Below are 24,122 nucleotides of genomic sequence, written 5' to 3' on the forward strand. Positions count from 1 at the left end.
TATATATATATATAAAGGCTTCATGTAAAGTGTAACCAAAATATCATGTACATGAATGCAATGCAACTTTGTGTAAAAGCATCCAAATATAAATTGTTACTGCTCTAAAAGCTATATAGACATGTTAAAAAAATAATAAAAATGACAACATTCAATACAAAAATAAAATGAATTTAAAATATAAAAAATAATATATCACTGATACTAAAATAACTCTTGATTTTTAATGTAAACAGTCATTTTAGACAATTCAATAATACATTTACCAAAAATTAAGGGAAGAAAGACTATTTCAGATCGTTCCATGTTATCTTAATGGTGAAAGCATAGTTTCCTTATCGTCTTGATTAACATCCTTGTCTGCGCTTTATCCTATCGATTTTCAGCCACTGATCAAGAGCTGAAATGCAAACCAACAAAATTCTGTTCTTTCACAATCAGTTTATAAATTCCACAATGGCAAAGCTGCATTTCAGAGCCATTTTCCAACATGAATGCCAAGCTCATCCTCACAGGAAGTGTGGAATGACGGGGTTGTATTCACTAAATTCATCTGTCACTACATAAAGGCCATCAGACATAATGTGGCCCTTAAACCAAAACACAAATCTCATTCTTGTCCTCTCTGATTCAAACTTCCGCGCAGCCATTTCCATTCAGTTAAATGGCATTTACAGAATCCTAAATGAAATTGATTGTCCTCACGAGTTTGTAGCTACTAAATTAATTATTTTTGATGTACTTTTTTTTTTGGATTGAAATATGCCTATATGGAGGGCAAAGTATATTTTTAAACACTTCATTCAAAAATATGCATACATTTTTTGTATATTTTGAAATATATTTGAAAAAATTACAATCGAATTGTTAACACATGAAGGATTAGATTATTTAGGGTTTGAGCTTTGTTAAAATAGAAATAGTAATAGTGATGACTGCCTTGGAAAGCACCATTAATCATACAAAATAAAAGCAGATAAAATGTGATTATATATATGATCAAATATAATTTGGCTGGAGAAATGTTACTTGTATTCCATAATATCTGTTATAGCAGGTTTTATGCGCCACCTAGTGTCAAATAGACCATGGGAGATGTTTATCACATACAGTCAACTTTTTTGGGGGAAATTTAGATCAGCAAATCTGATTCTACACAAGAGGAACAAAAACAGAAAAGCAGCAATGCGATCAGCTAAACGTGAGTAACGACTGATATGTATTGATTATACAGTGCACTTTCACTCTCAATGCACTGTACGACCACCCTTCAGTTCCAGAGTGACTCATTTTACACAACCACCTTTAAAGTCTCTAGACAACAGTTCATTGAGTGGAACATGTAATGCATAATTTCCACGTGCTAAAATGTCTGCATGTCCCCCACGGCGCCCTCAAAACACCGGGGGAGGCTGCACTTTCTGGATTTCCTGTTCTGTCTTTTCATATCACTGCGTAAAACCACAGTGATTCACAATAAGTTTCCACCACTGACAGAACAACAGCTAGCTTTCATAATACTTATGTGCTTTTTACATTAACTCAAGGTCGCTCCTTCAAGTAGCCTACTGTAAGTACATCAAAGTTATTTCAATTATTTTGTGTGTGTGGCGTATGCTTCAATTTTACAATTCTGTATAAATGAATACGTTTCTTAAATTATAAATCACAAAAATCTGTTTTTGCTTTAACTGAATATTCAGTGTTCAGTACAAGTTAAACTCAATCGACAGCACTCGTTGATTACTTCACGATGTTAATTTCGTAGTGAGGCACTTACAATGGAAGTGAATTGATCAATTAATCCATAAACGATTAAATACTCACTGTTTTAGAAGTGTAGCCACAACACGTAAACGATGCGTTAACATGAATTAACAACCCCATTTTGTGTACTTGTAAAAATTCAAATATTGCACACATTTTAACGGAGTAAGTGCTTTTATAAAATTATAAGCTTCACATTTCTTATTTGATATTATTCAAAAAATGACTAAATTAGCATGAAATGCTTATTCTTGAAAAGTTAGTCATGTAATTTTTTTTTTTCTTCTAGACTGGTCATAGCTTTTTAAAATAATCACAGAAAGGCAGACTGGTCTAATTTGAATAGAAAAGTAAGACAACCCTTGGCTAACTGCTAGTTGGTCAAACTGGTTAACATAGTGGCTATGTTAATGCAACTGGACCCTCAACGTGCCACAGTTTGTTTTTGTTCTTTACCTTTCCAAGACAACGTGGGACGATTCGATTTTTATTTTATTAATTTATTTTTATTGGTGGTAGTTAATCTTAAGCAACAAATGCTGTCAATTGAATTTGTATTGAACCTGGCAGCTGGAACAGTCAACTAAACCTGTTTGCATGATAAAAACCTTGTGCAAGATTCTTCACATGTTAGGGTGATTTACATGATAAATGTCACTAATATTTTCTTTTCACAGCAGAAACTCACGGACTTTCACCTCTATCCCGATGGGGAACCGAAAAGCACAATACCAACCAAAATAATGAACAATGCATTTATTACAATTCTAGCAAGTCATCTTGGCAGTTGATGTGAGCAAATCTCTAAAATCTTTAAAAACCTATTTACCCAAGGACCACAACATCATGGAAAACATAACCAGCTTCCGAATCGATTTCCAGCACTATCTCTTCACACCCGTCTACAGTCTGGTCTTGTTTTTCGGATTGTTTGGAAATCTCGGAGCTTTGTATTACTTCATCTTTAAAATCAAACAGAAATCTCCTTCAAACATATACATCATTAACCTGGCTGTGGCCGACACGCTTTTCTTGTTCGCCTTGCCATTTCGTATCCACTACCACCTCAATGACAGCAACTGGATATTTGGCGATGCCATGTGTCGCATCACTGGCACGATCTTCTTCGCTAACATCTACATCAGCATCAGCTTCATGACCTGCATCTGCGTGGACCGTTACATCGCCACCCTCCACCCTCACACCTACCTGAAGCTTCGCAACACGAATCTCACAGCGCTGGTGAGCACCACTGTATGGTTGGTCTCTGGGTCGGCTATGTTGGCGTTCATGTTAAAATGCCCATTATCAAGCAAAGGGAACATGTGTTTTGAGGGCTTCAATCAAAAAGAGTGGAGCGGCTTGGCGCCCTACAGCATAAGCAGTCTCATTTTTGGATCCCTTCTGCCCTCTGCGGTCATCTTGGTTTGTTACCCCATCGTGGCCCGTCGCATCGCCCGGATCAACAACTCCACCGCCCGCGGGGCACGACGGATCATCTACGCCATCCTAACCATCACACTTCTGTGTTTCCTTCCTTATCATGTCGTGCATCTTGTGTACCTCTTGACACGCTTGAGAGACATCAAAGAGAATGACGTGATTTTCATCCTCCGTAGGGTGACCATGGCTCTGGTCAGTCTAAACAGCATTTTGGACCCGCTTTTGTACTACTTTGCCACGGGTCACTACAAGTGGAGGCTCAGAAGACTGAGGCTGAAGAAGAAAACGGGTGTTTATTCCATTTCCAATGGCTTTTGAACTTCTGCAAGCTTCGTTCCAACTGAACTATTTCAATTAAAAAGCATAAAAGAGAGGAAAGACAGCACATAAAATTAATCTGTAAAGCCAAAAAAACGGCGCTACAGAAATATGGACTCCAATGTGGCTTGATGAAACGGAGTCAGGATTTTTCTAATATAATTGTACTTATACAGTGCAAAATCAAACAAGAATGACTGTCATTTTTATTACATAACAGCAAACTTAATGATAGACTGATATATTGGCCAATATTTGGCTTTTTTTAAATTATCCCAATTGAGTCAGTTCTGAATTTTACTGACTGTCATTTCAGTGGTCCATGCCATTTTTTTTCATAAATGTAAACTTTGTGTCTCATTTCATATCATTGAATTATTACATATATTAGTAGATGTAAATGTCAGTATCATCACAGCATTTTGTTTCAAATTCTGAATACTGACCAATTTTTGAACTTTGTTTAACTTTTATCTACAGCTAAGAAATAAATACATTTTCACAAATGACAGCCTTCTCGGTCAATTTTACTAAAAAAATTGTATTGTTATTTTTCTTAACCAACGACAAACATCAAATGTCATCAAGTGTCACCAGTCACGAAGGCAGACCTTTCTTCAACAACGTAGACAAGAAACTGCCCAATTCTTCATCCTGAGGGACACAATGAAAAACAGGTTAAAATACTCAAAACCTAAAATGTAATATATACACACTTAAAAAAAAATAAATAAATAAATAATTTTTTTTAAGTCTCTTATGATCATCAGGGTTGCATTAATTTCAGCAAAAATTCAGTAAAACCAGTCATACTGCAAGATATTATTACACTTTAAAATAACAGATGTCTATTTTAATATATTTTATATTATTCATTAATAAAATGTCATTTATTTCTCTGATGCAAAGCTGAATTTTCAGCAGCCATCACTACAGTCGTCAGTGTCACTTGAGCTTCAGAAATCATACTAATATGCTGATTTGCTGCTCAAGAAAAAGTTATTATTTTTTTCAGGATTCTTTGAAGATTAGAACGTTCAAAGGAACAGCATTTATTTGAAATAAACATCTTTTGTAACATTATAAATGTTTTTACTGTTTTTGATCAATCCAGTGCATCGCTGCTGAATCAAATTAAGCTAATTTAAAAAAGGGGTCTAAATACGTACAAGCTCTGAAACCACTGAGCGTGTCTTAGTGCGGTCAGAGGCATTTCTATAAGATGCAATATTGGACAAAAGTAATGTAAACCACGCGAGAAGTTAACACCACAGATTCACTTTCTCTCACACATTTGTTGCTGTTTCAATTGCAATCCATTTGTGCCAGCCTGCAATATACTGAAGAATGTGATTTTATGTATGTTTGTTTTGCCAGGCGGTTGGCGATACCGGTGTTTGTTTGGAAACATAAGTGCAAAAATTTTCCCTTGTGGGCTGTGAGCTGCTGTAAATTCCACTAGACCACGAGCCAAAAACAAAAAAACAAGTGCAGTTTTCCACATAAACAAACCCAAAATAGAAATTAAAGAATTTAAGCTGTTTGAAAACAGTTGACACAATATAATCCACATTAAATTATGAAGGTAGATCAGTGGAGATTTAGTTAATCACATTTGTTCACCTGATAGCTCCAGGAGAGCAGAATGACTTTGAGGTCGGGCTCCTCGGCCGAGGACGTCACTTTAATAACGATGGATTCCACGATGACGGTGCCGTCTGGGACGTGCTGGATGCTGTAACTTTTCAATACACTGTAAGAGAGAACGAAAAACAGACTTGACCTCTCATGAGACCTTTATGAAAGTATGAACCACATATGGTTCATGCACATATATGAAACTCATACCTCATATTTGCCCATACGGACTGGCATTTACACTGTGGCTGGAGGGGTAAAAGTGTCGTTCACTGAGGGGCGAACATTTGGGTGAAATGACTCACTTGTATGTGAAGTACCAAAAATGACTAAAGATGACAGCCATGAAACATTTAGAAGCCAAATGGCTTTTTAGCTGACAAATTACTAAAGAGTTTATTGAGCGGATCGCTTTTTTAACTAAAATATTAGAATTTATTTAAACTTGTTACATACGATGGCGTGTTAGCGCCACGTTGAAAAAAATAAGATTACGAGATTAAAGTCGTAATATTTTGAGAATAAAGTCGAAATTACGAGAATAAAGTCAAAATATTACGAGAATAATGTCGAAATTTTACAAGAATAAAGTCGAAATTACAAGAATAAAGTTGAAATATTTCGAGAATAAAGTTAAAATGATGAGAATAAAGTCGAAATGTTTCGAGAATAAAGTTGAAATTCCGAGAATTAAATCGCAGCGATTAAGGTTATAATATTTTGAGACTATAGCTTACAGTATATTGCTCATGCAAATGGCCCGGATTGGGAGCACCGGGAGAAGTTGTCATTATTTCTACTTTATTCTCAAAATATTTCGACTTTATTCTGGTCATTTTGATTTTATTCTCAAAATATTTTGACTTTATTCTCGTATTGCTATGACTTTATTCTCATAATTTCGATTTTCTCTAAATATTAAGACTTTAACCTCGTAATCTTAGATTTTTTTTTTAACATGGCACTAAAACTCGTCGTAGTTATACCAAAGCTTCGTCATGAATATTTAATTACACTTTGTCATATGAACAACCAGCCAGTAAATAGACTGAATCAAGTCTCCAAAAACCTAAAATGGTAGCAAGTTTGATTTGAATCTAATTTTATAAATGACTCATGTTCAGTGAGGGAATCCAGTCGTTGTGAAACCAGTAACAGCTCTGAATGATTTACTGACTAAGTGATTTGGATTCAAACTACAAGTCTGACACTGCTTTGTGAATCTCTTCGACTGACTTATTAAAAAAAGGTTTATAAGAGTCATTTGTTCATCAATCAGACATGTTCATAGTTTGCTTCAGTCTCTGACAACATAAAATCTGATGGATGTACGCATGCAAAGTAGCGTTTTTTTGCTTTGACTTTGATAGGACAGTTGAGAAACGACAGGAAGCGAAGTGGGAAAGAGAGTGGGGACGGGATCGGGAAAGGTCCACGAGCCAGGACTCAATCTCAGGATGCCCGTTGCGCAGCGGTTCTATATGTCGGCGCGCTGCCCACAAGGCTATCAGCAGTGACTCAACTAACTTAAAAAAAATTAAAAAAAAAATTAAAAAAAAAATAAAAAAATTTAACCCCCAACTTAAATAAAGCTGTACTTTGCTGTGGTATTTTTTGAGCCCCGTTTCCATTAGTCTCCTTTCATTTTCACGTCACACAAATGACTGATCAACAATGTTCTCCGAAGTAAAAACTGCTGAAGATATCTCACCTAACCCCTAAGTGTTAAATCAGGGTATAACACATCCCACGCCACTGCGGACTTGGAAAAACATGACCTTCAAGCTTGAATTAATCTGAAGGTTAGAAAATTTCTCGTTATGTAATATACATACCAGTGTTGTTTTTTGTATTATTTATATCATCTATATAAATAATACAAAAAACAATAATACAAACTGTTTTTATAAATATTTAGAATGAGCTTTAATTTATTTATTTTTTAGTTTAATCTTTAGTAACTGTGTTTTGCTTTTGTCATTTTTATTCTTTTTTTTTTATAATTATTACTATTTAGGTTTAATTTATTCTTATTTCAGTTGCAGTTTTAGATCAAGTTTTCATTTTATTTATTTCTAGTAAGTAATCTGGTGTTTCAACCTTAATTATTTTAACATTTCTTGAATTTTTGATTAATTTAATTTTTCTAATACTTATATCTGTTCTAATATTTATATTTAATTTTATTTCTGCTTTATTTCAATTAACAAAATGTTTTTAATAGTTTTAGTTAGCCCTGTTACATGCAGGTGAGAAGGGCATGATTAACTGCGTTCATTTTTGCAATAGAAAAGTGTGTGTGCGGTATAGTTCGCTGACCTCTTGAGGTGTGTGTAGATGAGTGTGAGTGTGTCGGTGTCGCTGTGAGGGTCGTGGAGCTGCACACGGCAGGTGAAGCGCAGCTGATGTTCACCGAGACCCAGTTCTTTAAGAGCCTGTTCTGGAGAAACCAGCCGCAGACTCTACACAGACACACATATTCAGAAAACAACGTCTGAAACCTTATATTAGTCAACTAAATGATGAAATCAGACTTAAAGAGCCATGTTGACTTACATTATCCTTCATTATTAATGTACCATGCATGGTGCGATGTCTTTTGGCATCAGGCAATGGACCTGTGAGATAGTTTCATAAGAAATCCTGTTAAAATTTATTTGTATGTTAATGTTAATATATATATTTTGCAGTTAGTGAATGTGTCATACCAAATGAAAGTAAGCACAAGAATCATTCAGTTTAATTTGTGCATGTTGTAAAATCAATAATGCATGCTTATATTATATATGGGATCCAGAAACTCAAACTAAAAGAGGAAAAACAGAAACTACAAGACCCACATAACCACGTGACAAAAAGTCATGATGGCATTTCTGTAAACAGGTCAAATAAAGGAGTCAGTGGGAGTCAATAAACACCTCCGAGAGCCATCTCTCTCTTCAGCAGGTTGAGCGAGATGTCCACTGGGACGCTGGGGTTCTTCACTACGCTCGTCGTCTCTCCATTGGCTGGCATATAGCAGCTGATACCTGCATGGGGCAAAACATCAGCACAAAGAGAATATGTAACAAACACTGAAAAGTACACTATTTAAACTGATCATATTCCACAATTTTGTGTTGTATTTGTACCCCCTAAAGTTCCCAAGAAGAAATCACAGAACTGGAAATTAGCAAGGATGCTGTACAGTCCAAAGTTCAAATGTATTTTGAGAAACAGCAGACTTACTGAACTCCTGCTCGATCTTGTGTTTGAGGCCTCTCTGTGCACCAGCAGCATGTTCCTGGGTTCTGCCATGCGGATCAACTGCATGATGCCTTTGGCGTCAGCATGAGCACTGAAGGACATGTACTCCACCTGTAGCTTCACATCCAACTAAACACACACACACCGCATACAATACCAGTCAAAAGTTTGGAAAAATTATGATTTTTTTAATGTCTCACCCAAGGCTGCATTTATTTGATCAAACATACAGTAAAATCAGTAATATCATTACAATTTAAAATAACTGTTTTCTACTTGAATATATTTTAAAATAGAATTATTCCTGTTATTACTCCCAAAGCATCCATTACTCCAGTCTTCAGCGTCTCATGATCCTTTAGAAATGTTCCTAATATGCTGATTTGCTGCTCAATTATTTTCAATTATTATTAACATATATTACAATAGAAAACAGGTCTTTCAACTGGCAATAATTCACAATATTAATGTTTTCATTGTAGTTTTAATTAAAAAAGCAGCCTTGAGAAAAAGATAAGAGAAAAAATGTTTTCCAAAAAATAAAGTATTCCAAACTTTTGACTGCTAGTGTATGAGACTTAAATACAGAGATGCAGATGTAAATTATAGAGGTCTGACATAAATAAAGTTCAGGTGTGGTTAAAGAGGGTATAAATGACTGATTATTATGGGAAACGGTGGATAATATAAACTACAGATCAGAGTTCTCTGATGCCATCTAGTGAAGCTCAATTAAAATCCGTGCTTGCATTGCCAATTATTACCGTTGCTCTTCCCTCCATCTCCAGTTTTTTCTGTCCATTCAAGATCTTGTGTCCCACAGTGCCTTGCACACAGTACCCTGGCATGATGGCCTAGGAAATAAATATATTAAACTTCTATTTCGATTAACAACTATGAGCCAGAACGGGCTTTGAATGAGTTGAAATGGTAAGTAAGTCTCATTAACATAATCTGCCGTTTCATAAGGAGTCTTACCATGTTCTTTTCATTGCCGGCCCATTTCTTGAATATCTGTAAAGATTGGCCAGCATGCAACATTCCAGGGGTGGCAAACACAACCTGATGGAACAGAATTATCAATGTCTCTGTTTTTACATAATATCGTGAACTCATTTGTTCCACTTTTCAACAATCTATCAATTACTTTTGACAATTCTGTAACAGCAGAAAAAGCTAGCTCTACCTAGGACTGTAAAAAAAAAATAAAAATGTCCCGATTCTGAGGCCTTGGGAATCAAGATTCAAACCAAATCTCAAACCTTTTGATTCTGATGACCAAAAATATGCACTTTTCACGGATTTATTCTGTGACAGATGAAACATCCTATTAGTGGAAAATCATTTTAAATATTCAAATTTTAAAATTTTAAAGTAAATTATAATATTAAAATTTTTATCAAAATAAGGAAAAACAGGATTTAAAGAAATACAATTTAACAAATGTCACGTTTAATATTCTGAAAGGCTTCTACATGTGTTATTTAATCATCATAATAAAAATAATAATAATTTTACAATAAACATCCATTAATAATGTATCAATTATTAGAGTATATGAATTAGATTTAAAATGTTCATAAATATTAACTGTAGAAAATCAGATTTAAAGAAATCAATCAATATTATTTTTTGAATATTCCTTAATATTCTAGCATGTTTCTACACGTATCATTTAATAACAAGAAATAAAAAAGATAATATTTTTCATAATAATAATAATAATGCATGGATATCTCTTTGTGGGCTTGCAGAGTATATAAATGATCAGTTATATACATTTCTTTGCAGTCGTCTTACCATAGGTCCAGGGTTATCAGCATATGAGCGATCTAAGGCTTTGATGTGCTTGAACTCGAACATGTTTCTTTGTACGAAGGTCTTGCGGATCTTCTGATTGGTCCAGGTGATGAAGAGCTTGTAGTAGTGATTGGCTTTCTCAGTCAGACCGGTGGAGAAGTAAATGGGGGCTTTTAGATTCATTCTTTCCCTGGTAAAATGAACAGCCAGCAATTACACACAATTCTGTTCCACACAGAGTTTATGAGGGTTGTAACAGAATTTGCTATATTAAACATATTCAAAAAGATAAAAAAAAGCATCAATCCTAGGCCAGCAAACAACTGTACAAGCTCACCAAAATGTTTCCAACAGAATACAGAGTTCTTGTGCTCTTCCCAGAGCAAACACTAGAATCAAGACCTAAAACAGAGACACCAGGATGAACAGAACAAACACACATCTGAAAACATATTATTGAAATGACATTAAAAAGGCTTTAAGATCTGACTGGATGAGCTGATAAATACCAACTGAATTCTACATATATTAATGCGCCTTAATTACCTTCTCTCCTCTTTCCAGTTTCATGAACCTTCTTGAGGAAATCTCTTTCCCTGCAGCGTTTGGAGTCTCTGATCGTGGTGCCGTATATGTGGACTCTGATATCAGAATATCTGGCCGGCATTTGTCAATCCAAGCAGCTCTGAGTAAATAAAGTCAGAGAATTTAAACCTGACTCAATTAAACCTGAATTAATCTAACCGAAATGTAAAACCTGGAGCGTACATAAAATAGTGACAAAAGAAGAGATTTTACTCACCCTAAATGTATGTCTGGTGTCATGTTGTAATCACCATATACAAACAGATTTAGATATAATTTGCAAATTATGTCAACAGCTGGAACATCATAAAATCAAAGATTCAAGATCAAGATTCAAGATTTTTATTTGTCACATACATGGTTATATAGGGAATATATGACCAGCAGTGAAATGTAAGTCAGGTCTGCTCCATGGACAGTGCAATTATTAAAGAATACAAACACAAGAAAATTATATATAAATATAGGTATGGAAAAAGTAAGATAAAAAATGAGAATAAAATAAAATGCACAGGACAGTATACTGTAGGCTTAATAAATATTTAGATGAGCAGGAATGTACAATAGAAGAATGTGCAAACAGGTTGTACATGGGTAGTTACATAGCAGCAATAGATGTAAAAAAAGTAAATAAATAAAATATTACAGAAATTGCTGTGTGCAAGTGACAATGTATGTATATTAAGTGTCTTACTCTCCGACACAGTGATTACATGATTATAGCTGCTCTGTCTGCAGCTTCCTGACGCGCTGATCGGCAGAGTCGCGCTGCCTCGATTGCATTCAAAGCGGCTGTAGAAAGAGTTTAACTCGTCAGCCAGCGACGGGTCTGCTCTCACAGCTGCAGAGGATTTATTTCCAAAGGCACAGATGGTCCTCAGTCCCTGCCACATGCATCGAGAGTCGTTTAGCTGGAAATGAGACTCTATTCGTTCCCTGTATCGGAGTTTGGCGGCTCTTACTGCCCGTCGGAGATCATAGCACGATGCTACGAAAGTATGTAATAAGCAATGTGACACTCACTGTGTAGACGACAGACTCTGAGCCGACTTTGATCTGAAACACGGCGGCTCCCAGCACATGACCTGCATAGTAGGTCTCAAGCTCCTCATAGTTGATCTCAAGCTCCTCATCAACCTAAAAAAAAGAAAAAAAACATACAAAAAATAAATAAGTCAGACAAAACAATAAAAAATTAAAATGCTTAAATAAAGTTCTAGCTTAAACATTTTCAGTGGGGAAAATGTACTACAACAAAATTCATCATAATATTTAAAAACATTCTACATTTAAACAAAAAATGATTATATTTAAAATATTATTATATTAAAAAAAGTATTATTATATTTAAAATATAATTATTTTATTACAATAAAGAAAATAAGAATCTAAAGAAATAAGATCACAAAACCTCATGTTTAATACTAAAATGTTTCTACATGCATAATTGAATAATAATAATAATTATTATTATTATTACACAATTAAAAATCAATTTCATTAATAGTAGATTCAAATAAATAAGAAATATTTATTTAGAATATTAATCAATAAAATATTTATAAATTCATTTGATGCTTACATTTTTTGTAAAAAAAAAATGCTTTCGTTTAAACACTTTCAATAAGGAAAATTTACAATAACAAAATTCTTAAAAATAATGAATAAATTACATTTCTAAAATTACTTACATTAATGAATTTACTAAAATTCATTAATTTAGTTATTTTTTATTGACAACAATACATTAAATTAATTCATTTTAATTATTGCAAATTAAAATAAATTTCACAGACAACTAACTTTACCTGAACTGTTTGGTGGAGGTTGAGTGGCACAACTTTCTTCATGCAGTCTTTGATCATCTGTGAAGTGAAGAAGTTGGTCTCTCCCTTTTTGTCTACTGTGATCTTTCGGAAGTCCTCCAGCAGGATGGGGCAGATGGCTTTGGTGGGGTGGGTCATGTAGATGGGCCCGTCGTAACCCACCATCTCGCTCATGTAGGGAAGAGCACCGCAGTGATCCAGGTGGAAATGACTGAGAGGAACATTAAAGGAGGAAAGAAAGTCACAGTGGAGAACAAGAAAACACACAACAGTCACATAACATGTCAAATACAAACTAACCTTATAATAACACAGTCCAAGAACTCAGTGAGGCGACCATTTTGAGTAATGCAACTGAAATCTGGGAAACGTCTCTGAAAATGAACACAGAAAGTTAAGGGCATATTACTCAACTATTATTTCAAAATACAAACAAGTGAAGAAGATAGCAATAACTGTTGTAACGCACATCGTTGTTATAGCCCATATGCATCCCGCAGTCAAGCATAATGTTTTTGCCTCCGATGGAGACCAAAATACAGCTGCGGCCGACATCCTGACCAGCCCCTGCAAAACAACACATACACACATTTAGAAGAACTGAAGTTATAAATTAATTTATAATATTCATGTAATATTTACCTATTATGATATATATACATACATACATACAACTACTAATACCGTTGATTCCTGCACAATATTATTTGTTAAGCATTATATGTTTAATAATTGCTTATTAACGTTTTTAAGACGTTTTATTTAAAAATGAAGCAAACGTCTTACCTAAAGGCGTAACGTTGATATCAGGCATCTTGACAGCTTTGAAAAGCTCAGAAATGAATGTTTTATGTTTACAAGAGACTGATGGTCAAACACTAACTGTACATTAGCCGGATATGAACACTTGATGGGTGCATGTCAGTCAGATTGCACACCAGCCAGGGGTGTAAACCAAATGTAAAGACTTTTAAAGTGTTCAAATAGTGGATCATTCAGAAACAGGTTAGCACAACAAGCTAAACAACTTCACGCCGTTGCCATAACGCCACAGAACAAGAGAGTAGAATATCAATACGGTTATCGATGTGGGCGTGACTTAGTGGCCCATTCGTTGTCTATCGTTTCTAAATAATAATTTTCTTATTTTAATTCTTTACTGTGTGTTTTCAGTTTAATGGCTAATAAAGTATTTTATTATTATTATTCAAGAGTAAATTACTATCAGGTCCACTAGTGAATCAGACTAAAACAGCCATGTCACGTGGTAACTGTTACTTTTCACAGCGCTGGTTAGCTTGAACCAATCATGCTCGTTTGTGATTTCTGGACTAGGATTTTTAAAAAATCATTTTCATTCAGATTCAGAGTCGTATTTAAATTCCGTTGTCAGATACAAATCTGTAGAGTTAATATATTAAAAATATTATTCTTTTCGATGCATAATTGTCTCCAAAAAAAACAAACAGCCTCCATATATTTGAATGCGGCTCAATAGAGAATTCGACTTTCTGAGCCCTCAAGCGCCGCCTCATGGAAGAAGACGTCCAATGTGACGTCGGTGCGTGACTATGTTATCTTTAATCCCATTGGTTTAAATTTACTGAACAACCACAGAGGGCCAAGACCAAAGTCCAATCACATGGAACTTCTTGTCATGTGACAAGAAAACCATGATTTGATTGGTCTAATGTTGCTTACGTTGCTTAAAGAACGCAGGAAAATCCCGGAAGAGAGGATCAAGAGGAAAGCAAAGCAAAAGCATTTACAGCGATATTATCCCAATGAAGAACACATACTGAAGATACTGAAAATTAATATAGAGTTTTTTTTTGTCGATTTTGTTGTAAGAATTTGTCCACAAATTTAGTTTAATTAGAAAGAACAGACATGGCAGATACATTCAGTCTTCAAAGGGTTTTGGAAACATTCAGATCAAGTCTGAGTGAGAATAAGGAGGTTTACATTAAATATTATATAGCAGGATGGCAAGAGCTGGTCTCGTGAGTACATGTTTTATACTGTACTGTTTTACATTATGGTCTTGGGATATTTAAAGAAGTGATGTGAAATATAAAGAATATTTTATTTTATATTTAATTATTATTTCAGAACTTGGACAATTAATGGAAATCTTAGACATGTAAATTTATATTGTAATTTAAAAGCTTTTAATGTTCAGCTGTAAAAAAAATTTAAATAAATCTGTATCTTGTAATTACAAATACCTGTAAAATTCATTGGTCAAAAAATGTAGGAAAGCCATTTGAATATAAAGACTATGAGCAATTTAAAAAAATGTAATAATCAAAATCCCTCTTTTTTCCCATCAGCTTCATGAATAGTTTAGGGAACGTGTTTTCCTTCATCTCCAAGGATGTGGTCAGCAAAATCCAGATCCTAGAGAACTTCCTTTCAGGAGAAAACGGATCCTATTATGTCACCATCCAGTCCATGGTGAAGTATGAGCTGGATAACGACCTGGTGGACCTCACCAAAAGAGGCAGCCACCCAGAATCCGGCTGCCGCACTCTTCTGAGGCTCCATCGGGCTCTGCTCTGGCTGGAGCTGTTCCTGGAGAGACTGCGAACCAGCACCGAGGACGGCAAGACCTCCGTCATGTGTTCTGATGCCTATAACGAGTCTCTGGCTCAGCACCACCCCTGGCTCATCCGGAAAGCTGTCGGCGTGGCGTTCTGTGCCCTTCCAGGGCGTGACACATTCTTTGATGTGATGAATGCGGGTGATCACACGCAGGTGGTTGCTCTGTTGGGAGAGTCTTTGCCTCTAATTGCTGAAGTCTACCAGATCACAGAAGACTTGTATGTGAAAAACCACCTCCTGGAGTTACCGTAGAGGGGGGACTGATATGTATTTTACTCTTTACACTAAGTAATACATAGTCCTTGTGGCACATACTCACTTATTTACTACAAACATCGACTTGTTTGACTGTCTGCCTGTTTAAAAACCGAAGGGACATGCAATATGCAGATTTAATGCTCATTTTAAGCAGGGTTCTGCTCATTTAAGCTATCAACTACACAACATCAAGTGGGCATTGAATGCTGGGTGTACTTCAATATATTTGAGCTTAGGGAATAATATAAAGCCATTTAAAGGCAAAGGATGTGTATGATATATATTTAAATGTGAAGTACTGTATATTTGAATATATAGCTCTTTTTTTTCCTTGAGTGTTAATTATTTTATTGGAAATACTTTTACTTGAATTCATGTCGAATGTGCGTCATACATCTGCAGCTTTGCTGAAACTATAAAGGGGGAATTTTGTAGTGAATGTATAAATAGTATGTAATGCAATAATTAAATATAATGTTGTGAGAAATGTGTTTTCGTTATGGTTATTCTCATATTATGTCTAAAATGAAAAGAACACTGAACAGTAATTTTCAAGCTTTGCCTTAGGATGATGACATTGACTTCTTTCAGTATTTACAATTTCATTTACAGTTTGACAAACAGCATACTTCTTACTTAGCAAGCAATACAACGCAATTTAGTTATATTCAGTGTATATTTTTGGGTTATTATTTATTTACTACGTTTCATCCAAAGTGGCTTTTTTGGCCTTAAATTGCTTTAAGGTGTTTAGGAAATGTAAATATCTCATATTAGTAAATGTCCCACATGAATTCATGAGTAACGATATTAACATTAAATCTGACCGTGCATTATAAAAAAAAATGAAAACAAACGAATAAATTATAGCATTATATTGTACCACAAACAAGAAAAATACCCCCTTACGAGAATTAACCATAGTTTTACTACAAAAAAAAAAAAAAAAAAAATCATGTTTACTACACTTTTACTGTAATAAAACCATGGTTAATTTTCGTAAGGGCCACGGCAAGAAATTGTTTATTTCTGTATTTTTGTAAGCACGGTTTAGTAGTTTGACACACATTTCATAGTCATTTACGTTTTTAACATTTCATAATAATATGTAAATATATACAAAATCGCAGACTATGACGCTCATTATAGCACTTCCGCTTCGGAAGCGTTGCCACGGAGACGCCAGTGCGTCGGCAAAACTATCGACTAGTGAAAATGCCTGCTTACTTGATCTCTTCAACAACGACTGAAAGAAGCAAAATAACTTAAAAGGTACGACACATTTGACATTTTTCTGTATTACGATTATTTATTGAATATTTTATCAACTTTAACCTATAAATAGAACCGTAAATTTGAATTTATTTGTAATGCACAAGCTTATTTATTTGGAAAGTTAAAACTGACTGGCTCAGTGCAAGTCTAATGTAATTAATAATGATACTGAAGACTTCTATCTATCTATCTATCTATCTGAACAGTTCAATGGCTTCTTCAGGAAGGATGCATGTGAGCAGGCCCAAGTCATCTAAGGGACGCAGCAGACCCATGATGGCTCCCACTTCCAGTGAGGATCCACCTTCCCAGTCCTCGTCACTTTCACCCCAACCTCCAGCCACCAAGGCAAACGACAGGTTAAACCAGTGCCTTCAATCCCGAGCCATTCTGAGACGCTGCAGTCAACCTAGTACAGATATACTGACTGAAATCTTCGACAGACCCCCCGATGGACCCATCTCACTCAACAAATACAGGGTTCTCCCTTCCATAGAGAAGAAAACAGGTACTGACCAGACATTCGGTCAAGGTGACAGCAGCCGTAGGATATGTCAACACACTTCACGTGTCCACACAAAGGTCAAACCAGATGTGACGTCAGGAAGTCAGATGGGTCTAACTCCTCCAGAGGAACCAGGCCTGCTGCTCGCTATCAGAACTCCATGCGGTCAGAGGTTCAAGTGCCATTTCCGGCCAGCAGACCAGCTCCAGGCGGTGCTATCGGCTGCAGAGGCTGAATTCGGGGAGAGGTTTGACAATTGTGTGATTGAGACTATGGATGTGCCACGAAGGACTTTTACAAACCTTACAATGACCTTGGCTCAGTGTGGCGTCCTGAACAAATCGGTTTTATGCATTTCCCAAGATGACAGCAACATGGATTTAACTTGAAACACTAATATAGTTCAACTTTTTATGGACACTCAGGCATTATACAAAGGCAAAGATTATTTAGATTTTGTGTCCGATTAACATTTCAGATTATGATTCAAATTCCTCATGATTAAATACATGATTGAATATTAGATTATTTTGATTGAAAAATGTTTATTTGTCCCACATATGTATATATACTGTATATATACATATATATAACTACATATGTTCTGTTAAAAAAAAATTGTAAATTAAAATTGGCTGAAAATTGACTCAACCTCAAGGCCATCCAAGATGTTCATCAGAACAGATTTGGAAAAATTTAGCATTACATCACTTTCTCACCAATGGATCCTCTGCAGTGAATGGGTGCCGTCAGAATGAGAGTCCATGATTCAGTAATCGACACACTGCTTCTGGACAAAATACCAGTCCATAATCCATAATAACACGTCCTCCAGTGTTCTCGGCTGTAAATGGTGCTTGATCTGTGCTTATTTCTTTCCTGATTCATATGAGACAACTTTTTTACTGAAGAAAGAAATATTAGAGGACTAATTTTTTAGCTGGAAGCAACTGTTTTAAGTTAAAATGTCTTGATGGATTTGTTTCTTACAGTTTTTCACTTCACACATCAAATGTTGATTGATGGACTGGAGTGGTGTGGATTATTGTGATGTTTTTATCAGCTGTTTGGACTCTTATTCTGACGGCACCCATTCACTGCAGAGGATCCATTCGTGAGAAAGTGACAATGCTAAATTTCTGTAAATCTATTCTGATGAAGAAACATTCATCTACATCTTGGATGGCCTAAGGGGGAGTCAGTTTTCAGCAAATTTTCATTTTTGAGTCAACAACTACTATAAGGTAAAAATCTTGCTTGACTAAACAAATTAAGATCACTAAAAAAAGAAATCTGTCAAGAACCAGTTTGGGTCATAAACAATGGGAAGAATTAGACATTACAGACATCTAGATAAATATATATTATATATTACAGATAAAAAGTTTTTTTACATTTTGCTTAAAGAAAGTGATCATTAAGTGTGTTTAGGACCATTAAGACGTTTTTGCTTTGACATTTTTTAAAATAATTAAGAGTTTTCTTACAAATTTTGATTTCCACAAATTAAAAGAATCAAAAAAGGGTTTTCTCCCTTTATGCAACTTTTTTTTTTTTTGTCTTTTGATTCAAGACTGCATGTTAGATGCATGTTAAAATGTCTACAGCCTATAATAAAGGTGCTGTCTTTTGCACAGTGGATGCAGGGAGTTGGAGAGACAAAAAAAATAAATCCATCCTAAGAGTTGTTGCATTTAATTCTTGCAAATAAGTAAAAATGATTGATATCACCACATAGAAATGAGCCAACGTAGTTTTATTATTATAAGAATATATAGGAAACAACTATAAAACCCTAAATGCAGCAAATGTACAAAAAAAGAAACTGAAATGCTGCAGCTAAATGTAATCGCAAATGGGTTTCAGTCAAACAAGGTGCATTAATGTAAGCAGCAAAAATGTAAACAAGCTAAAATAATTTTGCATTTCGCAAACAACAGTAGAGCAACCATTCCTAACAATATAGCTACAACACAACAATATCACTCTTCAGTGTGTGGTCTTTCATATGGTCTTTGAACAGAACAAAAAAAAAACTCTTCTTCAAAAAGCTTAAATGCTTTTTGCAGTTCAAGTACAATGGCATTGCTACATATCAAAACAATACTCTATTGTGATTTTCACAATAATTCTCATTATAAAATGTCTTATTCTAAAGTGCTCGTCTTGAGGAATGTTAGTGTTTTGAGTTGGTCTTAAGAGACTGTCATTTGTGCACCTTATTATAATTTTGTACCAATCTGTAGGCAACTAAACCATATTTATCAGAGATTCTCTTCCTAACTTTTATCTTCTCAGATACTGTGATGGAATAAATACTTAAGTCTGTTATGATTCTATTCACATGTAAGACCAAAAAGTAGTCCACTTACTTCACAGTGCAGCCCTATGCAAGATATGCTTCATTAGTCAAATAGATAACAGAAAATGCTTATGTAAAACTGTCTCCTGTAAACAAGATTAAATGTAGGAATTAGTACTGCAATTCACTTCAATATCAAAACACACTCTGTCAAACGCAAACTGATTCAAAAAGTCCTGTAACAGCTATAAGCGTAGAATCAAAACTATTTAGCATTAAGCTTGAGTTAAACCATATTCTCCTAAATATGAGTCGATAATTTATGTAAACATCTGTCTTTGTAATGCAGATTATTCAAGCATCAAATCTGATGAGGTAACAGCAGAACTGATTTTTATGAAAATAATGTAGAGTGCATTTTGCTCTTCATCACTTCAGTTGGCGATTTTTTCAATTTCATCGAGATCATCTGTGTCCAGCCTTGCAATTTTCTTATCTGTTGGATAAAACAAGTGAGTAAATTAATACATTTAAATAAAATAAAAACAATAAAAAAAGTTAATTTCATAATTATTCATTATTTTTGTAATTTATATACATTAATATTCCTTAAAATAATTATAAAAAATATTCTACAATAATTTATATGTATATATACACAGTAGTAAATCTCCAGCACGTGCTTTCAGATGGGGCGGCATTTACTACACAGAGCCGTAGATCACTGACATGCTACGCAATATCGTGTTCAAAATCGCAGGCGATTCATTGCCAAACGCGATATTGCGTAGCTTGTCATATAAATATATTCTATAATAATTAATATAATAATGATAAAATTAAGAAAAATTAAGACAATTTTTTCATACAGACATACAACCAGTAGACTTGAATGAAAAGCATAAAATAACAAATATGGATTGTAATTATCAAAAACTGAATAATTAATTTGATATATTTTCAACTTTTTTTCATTTATAATTATTGATTATTTTTATAATTCATTAAAAAATCTAATAAATACTGGGTGAACTATTGAGATAAACTAATGGAAACACTTACTAAAATGCCTCTCATATGTCTTGAGAATCTCCATGCTGCGCTGACTGTCCACCATGTTGACAGCAAGTCCTCTCTTACCAAAACGACCAGTTCTGCCGATCCGGTGGAGGTACGTTTCATTGTCTGGATTGCCATCTTTGTCCAGAGGAAGGTCAAAGTTGATCACCACTGACACTTGTTCAACATCAATACCTGTGGATGGATAGCTTGATTATTGAAGACTGCAGAATTTACACACAGATGAGAAAGGAACAAATACTTCAACTTTTGGTTTAGTTAAAATATAAACTCTATATTCTCTCAAGGCTGTAGAAATACAGCTTTGCATCTTATTAGATGTACATTAGATGTAATGGTGTTCTTGCCTCTTGCACAGACATTAGTAGTGATGAGAACTTTCTCCTTGCCGTCTCGGAAACGTTCAATAACTGCAGCTCTCTGCTCGACTGCCATTTCCCCACTGAGCAGCGCCACCTGGTGGCCTTCTTTAGACAGCTGGTTGGCGAGCCAGTTGGCTGTTTTCCGAGTCTGAAAAAAGATGACAATATGGGATGATTAAATTAAAGAAACAAACTTACTAATATCAACCAGAGGCAAACAGACTCACATGACAGAAGATCATAGCTTGTGCAATAGTGATAGCTCCGTAGATGTTACAGAGTGCGTTGAACTTGTCCTCCTTGCTGTTGCAGAGCACGTAGTACTGCTTGATAGTGTCCAGGGTCTCCTCTTCTCGCTTAAGCTTGATGATGTTGGGATCTGGCACGACCCGCTCGGCAAACTTCCACACAGAGTCCTCAAAGGTGGCAGAGAAAAGTAACATCTGACAGCCTTTGGGCAGCATTCTGTCAGTGATGGGAAACAGAAACCATTTATACTTGATCTCATGCTAAAGCAAGCTGCATTTTAAATGTAAAGTTACTTCTAAAGTTAATTTTTTCTATTTCAAAATAAATTTTAAAATAAATGTCAATGCACAAAAAGCCACAGACGTCATTCTGAAGGACAATGTGTTGGTATTTTTGTGAAAATATGCAAAACGATCAGCGGAAAATAAGGATATCAATTAATGTAATCTTTGTGTTCATATTAAAACATTTTTGACTAAATAAACAAGAAACAACATTTAAACCACTTTCAATAAAAGCTCTAATTTAAATTCCATTTAATTACAAAAAATATCCAGTTGTGTACAAAAGAAAAATATTTTCTTTACACCTTGAAAACACAGAAGCCTACACAGAATCATTTAAATGTAGTTTTTTTGTAATGTCACTGTACATTTCTGCCAAGGAGTAATTTTTTTTAAAAGTAATTGCCACTTTTATTCTCACAATTCAGACTTTTTCTTCTCATAATTCATAAATGTGAGATACAAACTCAGAAGATACTGTATAAACTTGCAATTCTGAAAAATAATTGCAAGACATAAACTTCTATCTTTTTTCTTGCAATTCTGACTTTATATCTCACAGTTAAGAGTTTTTCCCCCTCTGAATTCTGATCTCGCAACAAAATGGCCAAAAGTTTTTATTTATTTATTTTTTAAATATCAACAGTACTATTAAAGAATACTGCCCCACTACTTATTTTTTACTTAATAATAAAAGTGAAAAACTAATTATTTTTTAAACAATTATTTCTTAAATGAAAAAAAAAATACAAAAAAATTATATATCCACAAGGTAGGTCCACAAAATAAAATTGGCGTTTTCAAATCGCAGAATGTATTAAATGCATTTTTTATGTTTTTAATAATGATAAATGATGTATAAGATCCAGATACAAAAAAAATTTCATTATAGATCAAAATCATAATAGATCATATAATCAGCAGCCTGTCTTTGTGTATTTGCTTGCATGTTCTTCAAACACTAGGCTAAGTTCACCTCTGAATGCGGATGCTCTGGTCCTGGTGTCCCTGTGTGGCGATCATCACATCGGCCTCGTCCAGAACAAACACTTTGATCTTTTTGGGGTCGATGAGCTTCAGCTTAATGCACCAGTCCAGAACCGTCCCAGGTGTGCCGATGACGATCTGCTCCTTGATCTTTACGCCACGCTCCACTGGCAGAGGGCACAGCAGCCATCACGAATTTAAATCTGCTTTACACATCGCAAGATTCTGAGGCTTCATTTAACCACTTACTTTTATGTCCTCGAACAGCATATGCCAGTTTGACTTCTGGATAAAACTTGCCCATCTGCTCGATGACTTTCCCCGTCTGCAGAGCGAGCTCATATGTGGGAGAAATGCACAAACACTGCAGGACAGACACAGATTGGACACCAAAACATTAACAACATTTACATTATAGTTCACACTGAAATGAAAACTCACCCTTGTGACTTTAATGATTCAATTTAGAAAGACATGAGACATGAGTAAATGGCAGAAAAATGTTTTGTTTTTTAACAAAAATTATGAACTATGGAAGCCACAGAATAATAATAATAATTAAATTAATTGCAACTAATTCAGCCTTTTTTGCAGTTCAGAATTGTGATATATAAACTCAGAATTCTGACTTTTTTTCTCACAATTCCATTTTTTTCTCTCTAAATTCTGAGTTTACATCTTGTAATTCCGCCATGGAATAACAAAGGTAACTGTGACTCTTTATCTTATAATTTGAACTTTTTTCCTCACAATTCTGAGAAATAAAGATTCTGAGATATGAACTCTATTCTGAGAAAAAAAAAGTCAGAATTGTGAACTAATAGATATTAAACTAACAGATATGTCTATACGTTCCCCAGTTGATTAATCACAATACATTAAGGCAGTTCTTTACTGCTTCAATTCTGAAATGTTCTGTTTAAATATGCAAATGTTTCATAATGTAATTAACCTAAAATCTCAAAATTGACCAGTGTCTGAAAAAACAAAACAAAGGTTTTACCTGCAGCGTCTTGCCTTAAGCCAGAATGAAAGGGAACATTAGAGTGAATCTCAGTTTCGGGGCGGATTTAGTGAATTGGGGGCCCCAGGCAAAATATAGGAATGAGGCCCTATACATTTGCACACATTTTCCTAGATCAACCTTGAGGTTTCTTTTTTTTGTTGTGATGCTTGCTGCTGCACAATGGTGCCCCATAGTTGTGTCCAATGTTTCTGCATTTTTCATGTTCATGTTATAATGGCTTTCTTTCATGTTGTAGACCACGAAATAGCAACCGATTTACAGTTGAGTGATACAGGTTTTCACAAAAACAAAATAAATTATAAAATGATAAACCTCACAATTGAGCGTTTAAACCAGGGGAGAGTCAGAAGTATAAATTATTATATTAATTTAAAACGGGGTTATGTGGGTGGATTTTCGCATTGAACAAAAACTACAGACTGGATTATTAAAAATCAACATTCATTCTCTGCCAGTAGGAGGCGCTTTTGGAACGTCAGAAATATAGAATGATAAAAGTGTGACGAGGAAAGTCCACTGATGAGTTACCAGCGTAAGCCTGTGTGCAAAGGCTGTCTAATTCTAAA

At 34.8% G+C, this 24,122-nt stretch overlaps 4 protein-coding genes and 1 pseudogene across 5 annotated transcripts in view; 3 read left to right on the top strand and 2 right to left on the bottom strand.

Moving 5' to 3' along the window:
• The first annotated feature begins 945 nt into the window (after window positions 1–945).
• LOC107664261 (P2Y purinoceptor 4-like) lies at window positions 946–3,958 on the top strand. 2 transcript variants are annotated; one of them, XM_016454785.1, is made up of 2 exons: window positions 946–1,570; window positions 2,445–3,958. In XM_016454785.1, exon 2 carries the CDS (start codon window positions 2,614–2,616, stop codon window positions 3,526–3,528), a length of 915 nt encoding a protein of 304 aa, XP_016310271.1. In that variant the 5' UTR covers window positions 946–1,570; window positions 2,445–2,613; the 3' UTR covers window positions 3,529–3,958. The 2 variants fall into 2 exon arrangements, with proteins under 2 accessions (XP_016310271.1, XP_016310272.1); XM_016454786.1 differs by having other exon boundaries at window positions 2,448–3,958.
• A 101-nt stretch (window positions 3,959–4,059) lies between these two features.
• On the bottom strand, window positions 4,060–13,665 carry LOC107664260 (integrator complex subunit 11-like; annotated as a pseudogene).
• Window positions 13,666–14,334: 669 nt separating this feature from the next.
• On the top strand, window positions 14,335–15,972 carry LOC107664144 (ceramide-1-phosphate transfer protein-like). The gene is made up of 2 exons (XM_016454603.1): window positions 14,335–14,626; window positions 14,957–15,972. Exons 1-2 carry the CDS (start codon window positions 14,514–14,516, stop codon window positions 15,477–15,479), a joined length of 636 nt encoding a protein of 211 aa, XP_016310089.1. The 5' UTR covers window positions 14,335–14,513; the 3' UTR covers window positions 15,480–15,972.
• A 705-nt stretch (window positions 15,973–16,677) lies between these two features.
• LOC107664163 (UBX domain-containing protein 10-like) lies at window positions 16,678–17,654 on the top strand. The gene is made up of 2 exons (XM_016454620.1): window positions 16,678–16,757; window positions 16,967–17,654. The coding sequence occupies exon 2, from the start codon at window positions 16,971–16,973 to the stop codon at window positions 17,652–17,654; it is 684 nt and encodes a 227-aa protein (XP_016310106.1). The 5' UTR covers window positions 16,678–16,757; window positions 16,967–16,970.
• Window positions 17,655–19,039: 1,385 nt separating this feature from the next.
• Window positions 19,040–24,122, bottom strand: part of LOC107664213 (ATP-dependent RNA helicase DDX19A-like) — an 8,609-nt gene continuing 3,526 nt past the window's right edge. Inside the window, exons 7-12 of the mRNA XM_016454723.1 lie at window positions 22,779–22,893; window positions 22,519–22,696; window positions 21,237–21,474; window positions 20,995–21,157; window positions 20,630–20,821; window positions 19,040–20,063 (exon numbers count right to left, since the gene is read on the bottom strand). Of these exons, the coding sequence (XP_016310209.1) occupies window positions 20,002–20,063; window positions 20,630–20,821; window positions 20,995–21,157; window positions 21,237–21,474; window positions 22,519–22,696; window positions 22,779–22,893 (948 nt within the window). The 3' untranslated portion in view covers window positions 19,040–20,001. The remainder of the gene's footprint in view (window positions 20,064–20,629; window positions 20,822–20,994; window positions 21,158–21,236; window positions 21,475–22,518; window positions 22,697–22,778; window positions 22,894–24,122) is intronic.

Source organism: Sinocyclocheilus anshuiensis, unplaced genomic scaffold (genome assembly GCF_001515605.1).
Source record: "Sinocyclocheilus anshuiensis isolate Anshui unplaced genomic scaffold, SAMN03320099.WGS_v1.1 scaffold67, whole genome shotgun sequence".
Classification (NCBI taxonomy): domain Eukaryota; kingdom Metazoa; phylum Chordata; class Actinopteri; order Cypriniformes; family Cyprinidae; genus Sinocyclocheilus; species Sinocyclocheilus anshuiensis.

Excerpts from the sequence above, each read along its gene's own strand:
- LOC107664261 (XM_016454785.1), top strand. The coding sequence starts at position 2,614 with ATGGAAAACATAACCAGCTTCCGAATCGATTTCCAGCACTATCTCTTC.
- LOC107664144 (XM_016454603.1), top strand. The coding sequence starts at position 14,514 with ATGGCAGATACATTCAGTCTTCAAAGGGTTTTGGAAACATTCAGATCA. Across the intron at positions 14,627-14,956 it reads GGATGGCAAGAGCTGGTCTC|CTTCATGAATAGTTTAGGGA; the intron begins GTGAGTACATGT and ends TTTTCCCATCAG.
- LOC107664163 (XM_016454620.1), top strand. The coding sequence starts at position 16,971 with ATGGCTTCTTCAGGAAGGATGCATGTGAGCAGGCCCAAGTCATCTAAG.